The sequence below is a fragment of the Acanthochromis polyacanthus genome, chromosome 8 (genome assembly GCF_021347895.1).
Source record: "Acanthochromis polyacanthus isolate Apoly-LR-REF ecotype Palm Island chromosome 8, KAUST_Apoly_ChrSc, whole genome shotgun sequence".
In the NCBI taxonomy this organism is placed as follows: domain Eukaryota; kingdom Metazoa; phylum Chordata; class Actinopteri; family Pomacentridae; genus Acanthochromis; species Acanthochromis polyacanthus.
Window position 1 is genome coordinate 2888940 of NC_067120.1, and position 12750 is coordinate 2901689.

The 12750-nt window shown below is 45.8% G+C and overlaps 1 protein-coding gene across 1 annotated transcript in view; it reads right to left on the bottom strand.

Annotated features, from left to right (window-relative positions):
- The window catches only part of shank3a (SH3 and multiple ankyrin repeat domains 3a), a 159899-nt gene that overhangs the window by 9769 nt on the left and 137380 nt on the right, over positions 1–12750 (bottom strand). The window contains 10 exon segments of the mRNA XM_051951413.1: positions 379–2495; positions 2592–3118; positions 3798–3906; positions 4117–4244; positions 4649–4672; positions 4848–4928; positions 8213–8348; positions 8748–8872; positions 10138–10220; positions 12618–12693. Of these exon segments, the coding sequence (XP_051807373.1) occupies positions 379–2495; positions 2592–3118; positions 3798–3906; positions 4117–4244; positions 4649–4672; positions 4848–4928; positions 8213–8348; positions 8748–8872; positions 10138–10220; positions 12618–12693 (3406 nt within the window).

Sequence of the window (12750 nt, forward strand, 5' to 3'; positions counted from 1 at the left end):
TGCTACTGACCTCTGATGTCATTACCACTTACCATCATGTAGAATAGCTTAAATATATATTAATTTCGTTATTTTGTAATGCGAGTATATCATGCACATCAGAAATAAAGAGGGATTTTTCACAGTAGATAGTGATCTAAATAAAGACTATTACAAAGCATTGATAAACGAGAAAATACCGTCTAAGCAGGATGCAATTTTAATCCCTTTAGGAGTCTTCTTGCTGAGGCTGATCACTTGAATTTCTTTTGCTCTCTGTCACCATAGAGGTAAAAGATACAAATGAAACTTGAAATCATTACTTTATTGTAGCCCTTTGTTCTGTTACACGGTGCTGAATACAGTTCTGCAGCACATTTTCATTAGATATTCTCTTACCTGGCACCTGCCACAGGTGATTTCCTCCCTGGGTCAAGTGATGCTCCCAGTGGTTCCTCTCCCAGTGACCTAGTGTCTTTATTTAGCTGCTGTAGTCGTGAACTGAGCTCTCCCATAACAGATGGTTTTACTCCCTCATCTGCACCCAGCCCCAGTCCCAGCCCACCAAGATTGCCCAAACTCCCAATACCTAGCCCTACCCCTGGCCCACGGGGCTCCACAGGGTCTCCCCACAGCTTGGACCTCCGCTGGAAGAGGTAGCGCGGCTTGGTGGGGGCTAGACCAGTCACTGAGGCCGAACCACCTGGGGGGAGCCCAGCTCCTCCAGCCGCAGCAGCAGCCAGGGCAGCAGCCTGTTGCTGTGATAGCAGCTCGCTGTCAGAGCTCTGCTTTAGCAGAGGGTCCCTGAAGGTGACGGGGCCTTTACTGCCTCCTATCTGGGACTTGAGTCGGGGCTTAGGAGGCACTGGCGGCTTGTCGAGCACAAAAGTCTGCCCGTCGGCATAGGAGGTGTGCGTGGTGTGTGTGTCGGCAGGCTCGCCGCTTTCTGAGGACAATGTGGACATGCTGGAAACCGTGGAGACGGTGCTGGTGGTCTCGAGATGGTGGTCTCGCTCTCTCTCGCTGGAGCTGCGCGTGTCAGCCTCCTCCACGCCTGAGTCAGCCGCAGAGCCGGACTCACCCACCGGTGGGGGCTCCAGAGGGTCAGAGGGCTTCCCTGAGACAGCTGCTGCACTGGGTGGAGGTGGGGGCTGGGGAGGCTGTGTGGGGGTGACAATTGGGGTTGTCGGAGTTGAGGGAGTTTGGGGTGTTGGCGTTGTAGGGGTGGTGGGAGAGGTGGCAGGTTTAGCTGGGGACACGGCCCCCTGTGCCTGTGCAAGCAGCCCATTAGCAAACTCATCTGGTGGTGGAACAACTCCAATCTTACGTAGCTCCTCTCTTGTCTCCTCATCACTGGAGGATAACATGGCAGGGGGCAGGGTCACTGTGTACGGATCCACATCCTCCTCGGAGCTTCCCTGAGCCAGACTCTTCTCTTGGGCTGGACTGGCAGGACGCTGAGTTTGAGGCAGGGCTGGGGGCTGGGCCTGGAGCTGGGCCTGGGGCTGGGAGACAGTAGGGCTGGGGGATTTAGCCCGTGGACTTGGTGATTTGCTAGGCTCCATGGATACTGTGGCGGGTGTCTGTTCTAGTTCTGAAGTCACCCCAACAGCCTGGCCGTTACTGGTAGCATGGACCATGATCAGCCCAGCTGTCTTCTGCTGTGATGTATCCATAATACTGATTAACATACTTTTTTTATCCTCTAGTCTCTTCTCCTCCTTCCTCTCCTCTATTCTGGCCTCCATTTCTTGCCGGAATGATACAGGCGAAGATGATGTAGCCCACTGTGGCTTGGTAGGCTGGGGAACTAAAATTGATGTTGGGGAGGGTCCAAGTCCATAACCCGCTGCCTTGGCGCTTTTAGGTGAAAAAGGGGGAGATGTAGGTACCCCCTCCCCATGTGGAGACTCTTTGGTCTGACTGTCAATGAATATTACACCCTGGCCTACTCGCTCTTGTTTAGTCCGAGGCTCTGGGCTGCTAGTTGGGGACTGGCTCTGGGAGGTCAGTGCCCTCTCCCTTGCGGCCAGCGCAAGAGCCAGTGGTGAATTAGGGTCCAGGGGCTTTCCTGTAAGTGGATGGATAAAGGTGGTCCCACTAGGTGAGGGGCTCAGAGCCAAGGCAGGGGGAGGCAGCTGTCCCAGCTCACGGGTCAGCATCCGTTCATCGATTGAGTGAGACTGAGTCAGAGAGGGAGCATCAGAGCTGGAGGCAGGTGCCCCCTCCATGGTCCCAACAGAAAGGAAGACAGTGGATTTCCTCCGTTCTTCTAGGCGACGCTCGCGATCTTTCACTGCTCCAGCAATTGCAGCAGCGAAGGGGCCCTTACCCTGAAACATCATCTCTCCTTGGACACGCATACGCTCTCGCTCAGCCATCAGCTGCTGCTGGTAGTAGTCTGCACGGCTGGTGTGTGTGTGCCCGTGGGTATGTGGGTGTCGTCCTGAGGGTGAGCTCTCTCGCGAGTGGGCAGCAGCTAAGGCCAAACTAGCTTTTTCTTGTGCATCTTCCACCTACAGCAGACAGACAAAAAAAATCAGGTGAGACGGTCTTTTGCATTCCACCAAATAATAAAAATAAAAATAAACCACCTCTCACATGGCACTTACCTGTAGCTGTTTCACTAGTGGGCTTTTCTTCCTTTGGGGCTTGGTGGGTGTGTACAGTCCAATGCTAAACTGTCCCACATTAGCGTAAGGGTTGTCAATAATCCGACCCTTCCTTTTGATTCGCTCAGGTGGAGTAGCAGCAGAAGGTCGGGGAATTTCTGTAGGTTCTACAGGTAGATGGGAGGAGTCCTGCAGGATTATCATGGAACGGGCTTTCTTCTGTCTCTCGATGTGTGTGGCCTGCCGCTGAGCGGCCTCATAAGGCAGGTCTAAGGAGGAGGGCTTGAAGCTGGAACGTCCTCCAGGCTCATGGCCCTGACTCTGGGTCCTAGAGGGGGGTGGAGGGGGGCAGAAAGCAGGGGGAGGACCGGTGTCTAGGTAGTAGGGAGGAGGAGGAGGTGCCGTTTGTGGAGGTGGAGGGATGGGATGGGGCTGTGAGTGGTCTCGGAGGGTGTCTGTCATAGAGGAACTGCGGGGAAATCGGTGCTCGCCTGCAAGAGCAGAGAGCCGATCCTCCTCAGTGGCACCTGATGAGTTCAAGCACAGATCATGTGATGTGAAGTAAGTTCATAGAAAAGGATCATATTAAATGAGACTAGCAGTTTGACAGCTGCTTCATAAAAGAACACTGGAATGCATCCGTCCATATGTCTGTGTACTCTCACAGCTAAGAATGTAAAATGTCTCAAATGCAGCTACACAAAACTTTAACAATACATGCAATTCTAAGTAATTTTGACATATTTAACAATTAATTCAGCATTCATTTAATGAGTGTGTTTGGGAAAAGGGAACATCTTTAATAATACAGTTGAGTATTAATAATGAATGTGTATATCTACTTTTGAAACAAGCTCTGTCCTTGAACATCTGCTCTGTAAATCTGTTTCTGTGAATATCCAGTAATTACATTCACAGAACATTCACAATGTCATGGAACAATGCATTTTTTTTAACTTTTAATTTTAAACACTTGGTAAAATCTGCCAAGGTTTAACTTGGGAAATTATTTCTGGTTGGGGGGGAAGTTTAAACGTGATGAGGATGCAGCTTTATTCACAGTATTTTTAATTTGTTGTACTGACATTCTTTGTAGATGTAGTGACACCATTTCTGAATATATTGAAGCTTTCTGATCTTACAGTATATTCTCTATTGTGCATGTGATTACACTACCAATAGGTACAGGGTGGGTGATTGTTTTACCAAAAGACTTGGTCCTGGACATGCCCTTTGGTAGCGGTATGTGACCTCTCTCAATCCCAGGGTGAAGACCTCCATGTAGAGTCATCCCTTGTCTCTCAAACAGTGACTGCTGGACAAAATTCAAAATTTTCTGTGTTATTACAGACAGGTTTAACAAAACCACGATCAAACTAGCACCATGGAGTGCACTCGTAAATGTGTGCAGTGCTGCATGTGGCCAGGTTTTTCTGAGGACGTCACGCGTCAGATGGAGTTTGCGTGTCTGCCAGGACCGTCACATATGCTGTCTGCCAATGTGCTGTGTGTAGGTAGCACTCACACTGATCTCTGCTGGTGTTATTCTCCTGCTGGTAGGCCGCTGCTTGACAGTGGCTGCTCTGTAATCTGCCTCCGAGGGCTGAGAACGCAACATAGACTCCTGGGATGCCAACATCTCATCTAGCCTCTCTGTTGGGAAGGAAATGAGGCAGAACTAAATACTGAGACATAAGACCACAGATATGTTGTGTCATCATTTCTGGCACTGGTATTACAGGAGAAAATTCAAAAGCATTTCTAAATTGTAGCTATACACGACGGTGAGAGGTCATGCTCTGTGGTATTGTACAAAATCACTACACTTTCTCAATGCAGTCTCATTGTGTTGTATTGATGATCACAAGTGAGCGAGCGACACAACTTAAGAGACAAAGAGGGAAAAAGGTAAAAAAAAAAGTGGAGAAAAACATCCACGAGTTTTTACTGTTCACTTCTGCTCCTCTTTTCTAATCAGGACTGCTTAAATTGACACAACAGCGATAAATCATCTTTATGACGTTCAGAGAGGTGTCAATTTCTTGCCTCAGACTCACCTCCTCTTCTCCTCCGAGCAGAAGCTTGGTGGGAAAAAGATAGCGTCAGCAGAGGAGGGAAAATGACAAGAACAAGCCAACAGAAGTGACTATTCTAAAAGTTAGGAGACACACCAAGTTTTAATGACAAAGCGAAAGCAGAAATATGACAGAAAAGGAGAGTGTGTTGAGTTTTCATGTCATTTTTTTTGGCACTCACCCAGTTCCTCCAGCTCAGCGGTCATAGACTTAGAGCGCAGCGTCAGGGTGGTGCTGGGAGCTCTCTTGGGTGGTGGGGGAGCTGTGGAAAAAAGGCATGGTGTTGAGGATGAAGTTGTGGGGGATGAAAATCCTTTGGCTTTGCGGCTCAGCGCCCTCCTGGCCTCCCCAGACGGCCAGCCCATCCCATCTTCGCTCCTTTCATTTGGTCAAAATCAGATGAACCGGACGCCTCACACTTAGCCAGAACCTTGTTCAGGCTACGATTGGAGCCCAACTTCTTCATTATTTGTACTCTCTTCGTCTGATGGCTCATAAATCTGTCAGTCTGTCTTCGAGACATTCAGTTTTTTAGTCTTTGTGCTGCAAGAATTCCTCTCTGTCCTCTCTGTAACATCCCTATCTCTCGGAATCCTCCCATTAAACACACAACAAAAGGATTTATTATCCGCCACAATAGGCAGAAGGAGCAAAATGCGTGCGGAAAGGAGAGGGAGAAAGTCGTCCATCTTACTTTTAATATGCTGCCTGTCTGGAATTTAGCAGATGTGCATCAGACAGAAACACACTAACATAGAGGCTTACACACACATGCATAACCTCCCACAGAGAAAACTCCTTGAAGGAGGACATTATGACATGTGGGCTGACAGACAAAGAGACGACAGTAAATTCAACAGCTAAGGAAAATGATGCGCTGCAGACTTTGTACCCCAAAGCTCATGGGAGCCTCCCAATCCTACTACACACACAAAGCAACTGGGCTGTTACCATCCCAGTCGAAGCGGTAAATCCCATCCACCAAATGTTAGGCTTCAAAAACAAACTGCAGAGTGACAGATTTTTTTAAAAAAAGAAAAAAGGCTTGAAACAGACAATGCAATTACTGAAAACAATGCAGTCATGTATTTAAGCATGTTAAATCTGCAGCAACATCGGAATGCCATGCACTGTGGTCATAAGAACACACACAGCAGCAGTCTCTACATGCTCTATCCTCGCCAAGTTTCCTGACAATACCCCACAATAGAACTAGACCAGCTCTCTCTGTCTGAGATCGACTAGCCAACGCTCAATGCACCACTGTAGAGCGATACATTTCTAAATCCCACAGATGCACTAATGCCTTACAAGAGCATAACTATCATGCTGTCGTCAGCAGCTGCAGATCTCGTGTACATACGCCATCCTGGGTATTGTCCATATCAAACATCTTCATTTCCTCACCAGCCTGCACATTCTGGTACAGGAGCAGAAGCTATGGAGGAGGAGGAGGAGGAGGAGGATGGAGGAAGAGAGAGGAACAGAGGCAGACTCGCAGGGAGAGAGAGTTGCTGTTGCTGTAATGTAATGCTTAATTCAAACATGCAGTGTAGTCACCATGGCAACGGTGGCAGTAGTGAGGCCACGCATGGTGCAGAGAATGTGTGTCTGCCTGCGAGTCTGTGTGTGTCAGCATGTGTCGGTGCGTTTGTGTTAAGGTGCAGCACAAAATGCAGACTAAGTCCGACTGGAGGAGTCACGCAGCAGAGGAGGGCGTTCAACACGGATGAAGGTGCAACAAAATGCCAGACATTTAGGGGAAGTTTGAGACAGGAGTGAAGAATTTTGTCCTCTCTTAGCTCTAAAACAGCAGATAAACTCCATCTAGTCTGCACTTCAATCTGCTTGCCTGTCTTTTCTTTGATTTACAAAAAAGGAATCAACCCAGCGATTGCCTTTACAGTCTACCTCGATCAAATATCTTTGGTGCAAGCTGCTCAGACACAAGCAGAGATAAGCCAGCTTTAATGGACATAGAGCAACTTTAGAATACAACAAGACAAAAAGAAATGGGCGAAAAATGCAATTGTGTATATGTATTTTGATAAAGTTCCAAAACATTTACCATGATGGTGCTACACTGCACTTACACCTTCATTTACTGTGCTAAAAGGAAGCAATTAAATCAATTACCTCACGAAAAATCTGGGGAATATACCGTCATTGCTTTCTTGCTTAGAACTGAATGAGAAAATCAATACTACTCTCACATCTGTTTATTATAGATGAGGGGATATCGAGCAGCCCGTTAGCTTAACACAAAGACTGGAAAGAGGGGCAAACAGTTAGCCTGGCTCTGTCGAATGGTGACAAAATCCACCCATCAGTACTTCCAAAACCCACTCATTCCCACTTTTGTTTCAATCTAAACAAAAAGATGCACACTTTTCCTTTTTGCACAGGTTTCCATGAAAAATTAAGGGCCATGATCCAGCATATAATCTCCATAAAAAGACTAATTGGCATTGTTGTCAATACCATTAGTAAGCTTTAGAGGTGCAGATGTGTTGTTTTGTCACCTTCAGACAGAGCCAGGGAAGCTGTTTGCTTGTGTTGTCAGTCTTTGTGCAAAGCTAAGCTCACCACATGCAGTCTGCTGCCTCTTACTAAACAGAAAGGCAGGAAGTAAATAAGCATCTTTCCCAAAGTGTTTAATTTTCCTTTTATTGAATTATGACAATTGAAGTCAATGTGCTAAAGAAACCATGACAATAATTTAAAAAAAGGGTAAAAAAAATGCATGTTAATTTGTTTCTCTCCATACATTTCAAACGTCTAACCGAGAGGCTTATGTAAAAGAAACAAGCTTGGGGAACAATACAAAGAAAACATGAGTGAGAGTAAGATGGATAGAAAGATGGAGAAAGAGAGACCACAACGCCCCGAGTACCAGGATTTAGCTGATACAGTACTGTCCCAATGAAACTAGGTCAAACTCATTTATCACTGTCTCTGTATCGCAATAATCACAAAGGAGGTGCACACACTACTCCTCCATGCATAAACACACACACACACAGGCACGCTGCTGCAGTGTACACAGTCCTGAGGTCATTGTGCCAGGACTGTGTGGGAGCTGAGTAATGGCGAGCGCTGGTTGACATGGAAACTACATGAATTTACAGCAGGGAAATGTGGTACAAATCACCAAGACAACAGAAACACACACATCCATCTCTGAACCTGAAACCAACTTACATGGCTCCATTACATCATAAAATTCATGATCAAATCACACATAGCAATTCTTGTGAGAAATTACATGTCATTAAAAATATCTTGGAGGGCATAATATACTTTAATTTAGCCATAACTACATAATTAGTGGGACATATTCTTTTTAAAATATTGCTCATACGAATGAATAAGCTCAATGCTGGTTCAGCCAATTCTGGAAAAAAAGCACATGTGAGATCATATATTGTTATGTAATTGGCCATTTCTTGCATCTTAAGTGTAACATTTGACTAACAAGATTAATATATGTGATTTTCTTAAACAGGGAGGTGATAGAGGAGCTACTTAAGTCCCTTTTGTCTTTACCTTTCTTTCGAACGACTTCTTCAGACTCAGGTTTGCGTGTGACAGAAACAACCTTCATCAGCAGTCTGTTGCCCCCTTGCCGGATCAAGGACACCACCTGCTTATGGCCCACCTTCACCACATTTACCCCATTTACCTGAAACACACACGCAAAGACAGAGTGAGAAACAAGACACAAGTGCAACCTTGACTTTTTAAAACGTCAAAGTCACCAAACTCTGCTCAGTCAACATTTTACATAATCACACTTCACACAAGTTATTTTCTGCAAATCATGTCTTTCTTTATTGAGAAATATTCCATTAATTCAAAAAGTAAAAGCTATGTTTTTTTCCCTTAAATCTTAATGCATTAGTTGCAAATGAATTTCTACAAACCCTTTTTGCAGAGACATGAGGAACAATATCTCACATCCACAAATGCTGCACAGGCTTGTGCAGAATCCTGCAGTTGTTAGACTTTCCTCTTTTCCATTACCAGCTTGTTCAGCAGTGAGATAGACACAGATGAAGAAGCAAGTGAAGTCTTTAATTACCTCAATGAGGAAGTCCCCTGTCCTCAGACCAGCCCTCCACGCCACTCCCTCCACGTCCACAGACTCCAGATACTGCAGGGCAGGGAACGCTGGGGTGGGAGTGAACTCTTCAATGGGAGTCTCGGCTGAGAAGAAACACTGATATTTTAAACCCGCACAGTACAGTAAATGAAATCTATAGCTTCTTTTGATTCATTTTTGACTCAAGCGGTAAATTAGTTCCGGAGCGGAAAATATATTACAAGGACTATTCGAACTCCTGCACTGGTTTAATTTCCTTGGAAGCAACAATACTTTAACTGTTTTCAAATAAAATGCTTAAATTGGCACAGTGTTTAGTTGTACTTGCTGAATAAAGAAGTCTGAGCATATATTAAGCAGTAATGCTGGTTGCTCTGGGTGGATGTCCTGCAGCATCTAAACAATATCATTGATTATCGTATAGTTTGATGCAAACATACGCTCACTGTTGCACAACCCAACTCATGTTTCAATAAAATGCACACATACAGTACACAAGCATACTTTGCTAAGTGAGCGCACTATCACAAACTCCATTTAATCTTGGAGTGAATCCAACTAAATCACTGACACATGAGAGCTCTCAGAGGACCACTAAGTGAACTGCAGTGTGTGCATGTGTGTGTGTGTTTAAGGGTAGTGGGGAGTAAAAGACCGACTGAAAAAGAGAGTGGGGTGAGCCAAGATCCATGGTAGTGAGTGATGGAGCAGTAAAGCACACTCAGACTCCCGGCAAGGTGCCTGAGAAGGGGTTGCCATGGTAACCGGCCAGAGTAAGGAGTGTAAGGAGGGGGGGGCGCTGGCACGTGCACGAGTAAAAATGAAATTGTGGTGATGGAGATGAGTAGAGAGGCGATTTCGGTCGAAAATGCGAAAGGGGTGACAATATTTGGAGAGGATAATGGACAGGAAGGATGTGAAGGAGGTGGAGGGGAGCGGAGAGGAGTGAAAAACAATGACCGATGGAGAGAAAAATCAGAGGAAGAAAAGAGGAGAGGGGGAAGGAGAGGAGTGTGTCTCTACTAAAGCTCGACGCCATGTGCGGAGAACAGATGGGACAGCTAGCTGACAGCTCAGCCAAGGATGACGCCACCAAAGGGGCTACATGCACTCTCACACTCACACACACACATTCACGCACACACACATTCACAAGTCTGAGTATACAAGCTGAGTGTTGACCAAAGCTGGTTGTGTTATTGACTCACACAGCAACAATACCGACTGAGCTGTACTCAGTGACTCAGATCAACAATCTACTTCTCAGACGAATAAACACTCACACACAGTGAATAACCCAGAAGGCGGTGAATGTTTTTGGGGAAAAAGGAGAATGTGTGTGTGTGTGTGTGTGTGTGTGCAGCCTCACCTTTGGCTCCCCGCAGGACAAATCCAAACCCCTCATTTTCTTTCTTCTGTAAAACAGCATTCTTCTCCTCGATGATATAGTCGCTGTGAGGGAAGGAGCAGAGGGACATCAGGTATGAATCCAACACCATCCTCGGACACACAAAGAGGAGAGGGCAGGATGGTGAAGAGGGTCGGGTGGTGGGGGTTTAGCAGTGGGAGGAGGTGGAGGCACACACACACACACACACACACACTCATGAGCACACATGCCTGTATGTTCTTTCCCAATCAAGTTAAAAGCCAAGCAGGACACCACAGCTCAGGATTCCCAGGAGTTGTACCAGCAATCACACACAGGTAGAGAGTGTGTGAGTGGAGGGAGAGAGAGGAAGAGTCCTCGTGATTTAAGTGTCTTTGGAATAAAGCCTAAGAGTGAATCAATCTTCTGGCTGATCCTTCAGATGAGACTGCAGCTGAGAAGTGTGTTGAGGGCTTTTGCGAGAGAAGCTGACAGAGATGGCTCAGATGCAATATTGTGCCCTGACTAATGACAGAGGAAAGAGGATGCAAAAGTAAGTGAGCAGTTCATCACTGTCTGATTTCACTCAGCGTTCAGGGGGTTGGAGGCTGGTAGGTGGCGTTAACCTGTGGTGCTCTGCAAACATTTTGACCCTTTCTTTGTTTTTTTTTCTTTTCAAACCATGCGTGTGTGTTTTCAAAGCCAAAAGCCAAAAGCCAAAAGCAGCAGCAATGCAAATATCAGCAGTCTCACTAGCAGACCTGCTCCTCAAGACGGTGAGGTTACGACTGGTCACACCAGAACTATTTATAATGTAAATGAGATGAGGAGGTAAATTAAAACACATGTAAATCATGCCTAATGCTGAACCATAAACTAGAATGTTCAGTGTAGAATAAAAAGATAATACTTCTTTACTTAAATGTGGACACAGTCAGCAAATAAATTGTGGCGTATCCTCCGATGTTTTCACAAAACACTTGACTGAGGGTGTCTGCTGCCACTTCACAGCCTCCACAAAAGTCACGAGTTTTGTAGTATTTTGAGCGTTATCAGTCATCCTAGCAGAGACAGACGTGGAGGCCTAGTGTTCAGGTCGTAGCTCAGTGGGCGGCTGCAGTGTCGTTAGCTTAGTTCCACTCCACTCTCACAGACTTACCAGGGGAACACAGAGCTCCTGCTGCCGGAGCCAGGAGACCCGTAACAAACCTTTCTGCAGGAGGGAGGTCAAAGGTTTGTTTTCACAAAAAGCTATCTATCCACTTTTGCAAGATTATTATGCACAGAAAACGATGCCGGTGAAGCACCACTAAGACACTTTGGTACAGTCCAAACCCTTGTATCCACTGTGCTTTCAGCTCCGCTCTATAGCCCCAAAATGCTGCAATAATGCAATGCTCTCACTGCCCTTGTTCAGAATCTCAATCCACTTAGAACACATAACGCAATAAAGGAAATAAAGAATAAATCCCATGTGAGGCTCGCATTTCAAAATGGTAAATGCTTCCTCTAAACAAACCTGTCCTTTGACATTTTGTGGTTCTAATACTCCAAAGACAGCAGCTCAGACCGAACATACTGCACAACAGAGCTCTAGTTAAGTCTCTGGCCTCACGCTGACATGCAGTATTCTACCCAGATATTCATAAGTGGCAACTGCTTCTTAAACCTCAGTGCCACAGCTGTAACCTGCGGTGTTCATTTTACCGTAGAGGTTCTGGGAAGCAGCAAGAAATTGACTTTAGTTTGTTTCTCCAGGACTTCTCTAATAAATTACGTGCGGTTGCAGTCCATATGTGCCATTCTAGAACAAAAACTACACACATGCCACGCATTTATTGTCATCTCAACAAGCCTGAAGTTCTGGTAACAGGAGTGAAATTTAATCTGGCTAATTTAGAACGTAAGAAGCTGACATTTTGTGAAACACTGAGACAGTAGGAGGAAAGCATGCTCACAAAGACCAACTGTGTCTCAAACAGATAAAGCGTGACATTAAATCAGCATCAAAACAAAACCGCATGTGGCTCGCTGCTCTGCTCTCAGCTAACAGATTTGATTTAGAAGAGAAGAACTCACACTCTCTACGTGATAAATGCCATCTTGAGACATGGACAGGAAGACACGGAGTAAGAAAAGCTAAAACCTTAAACAGACTGAGTAAGAACATGTTGGCAGCAAAATATAAAAATATGACAGACAAAAACATGAATATACATGCATGTAGAGTATATAACATGCATCTGTGCACAACTGTACAAAACTGAGCTATGCAATGCAGGTAACTGTGCATTTTAGGATCAGAGCTGAGTGCACTGGCAGCCTCGTGCCTTTAGATGGCAGCAGCTTCATGGAACTCTGGTACCTTTTCACATGGACTACATTAACCCTGTCAAGGTCTGATAAGACCTGTGTAGGACAGTGTACACGGCTGCACACGGCCTCGCTGTAGCGTGCTAGCTGAGAGGTAGAAACTGTACCTGTATGAGGTGAAGTTGTCATAAGATCCCACAGTGTAGTGTCTGAACAGTCTCTTAGTGCGGTCCTCCCGAGTCTCTGCAAAACAGATTAAAGGCCTTTTAATCTAATCAGACAATCCAGAATCTCCACCTT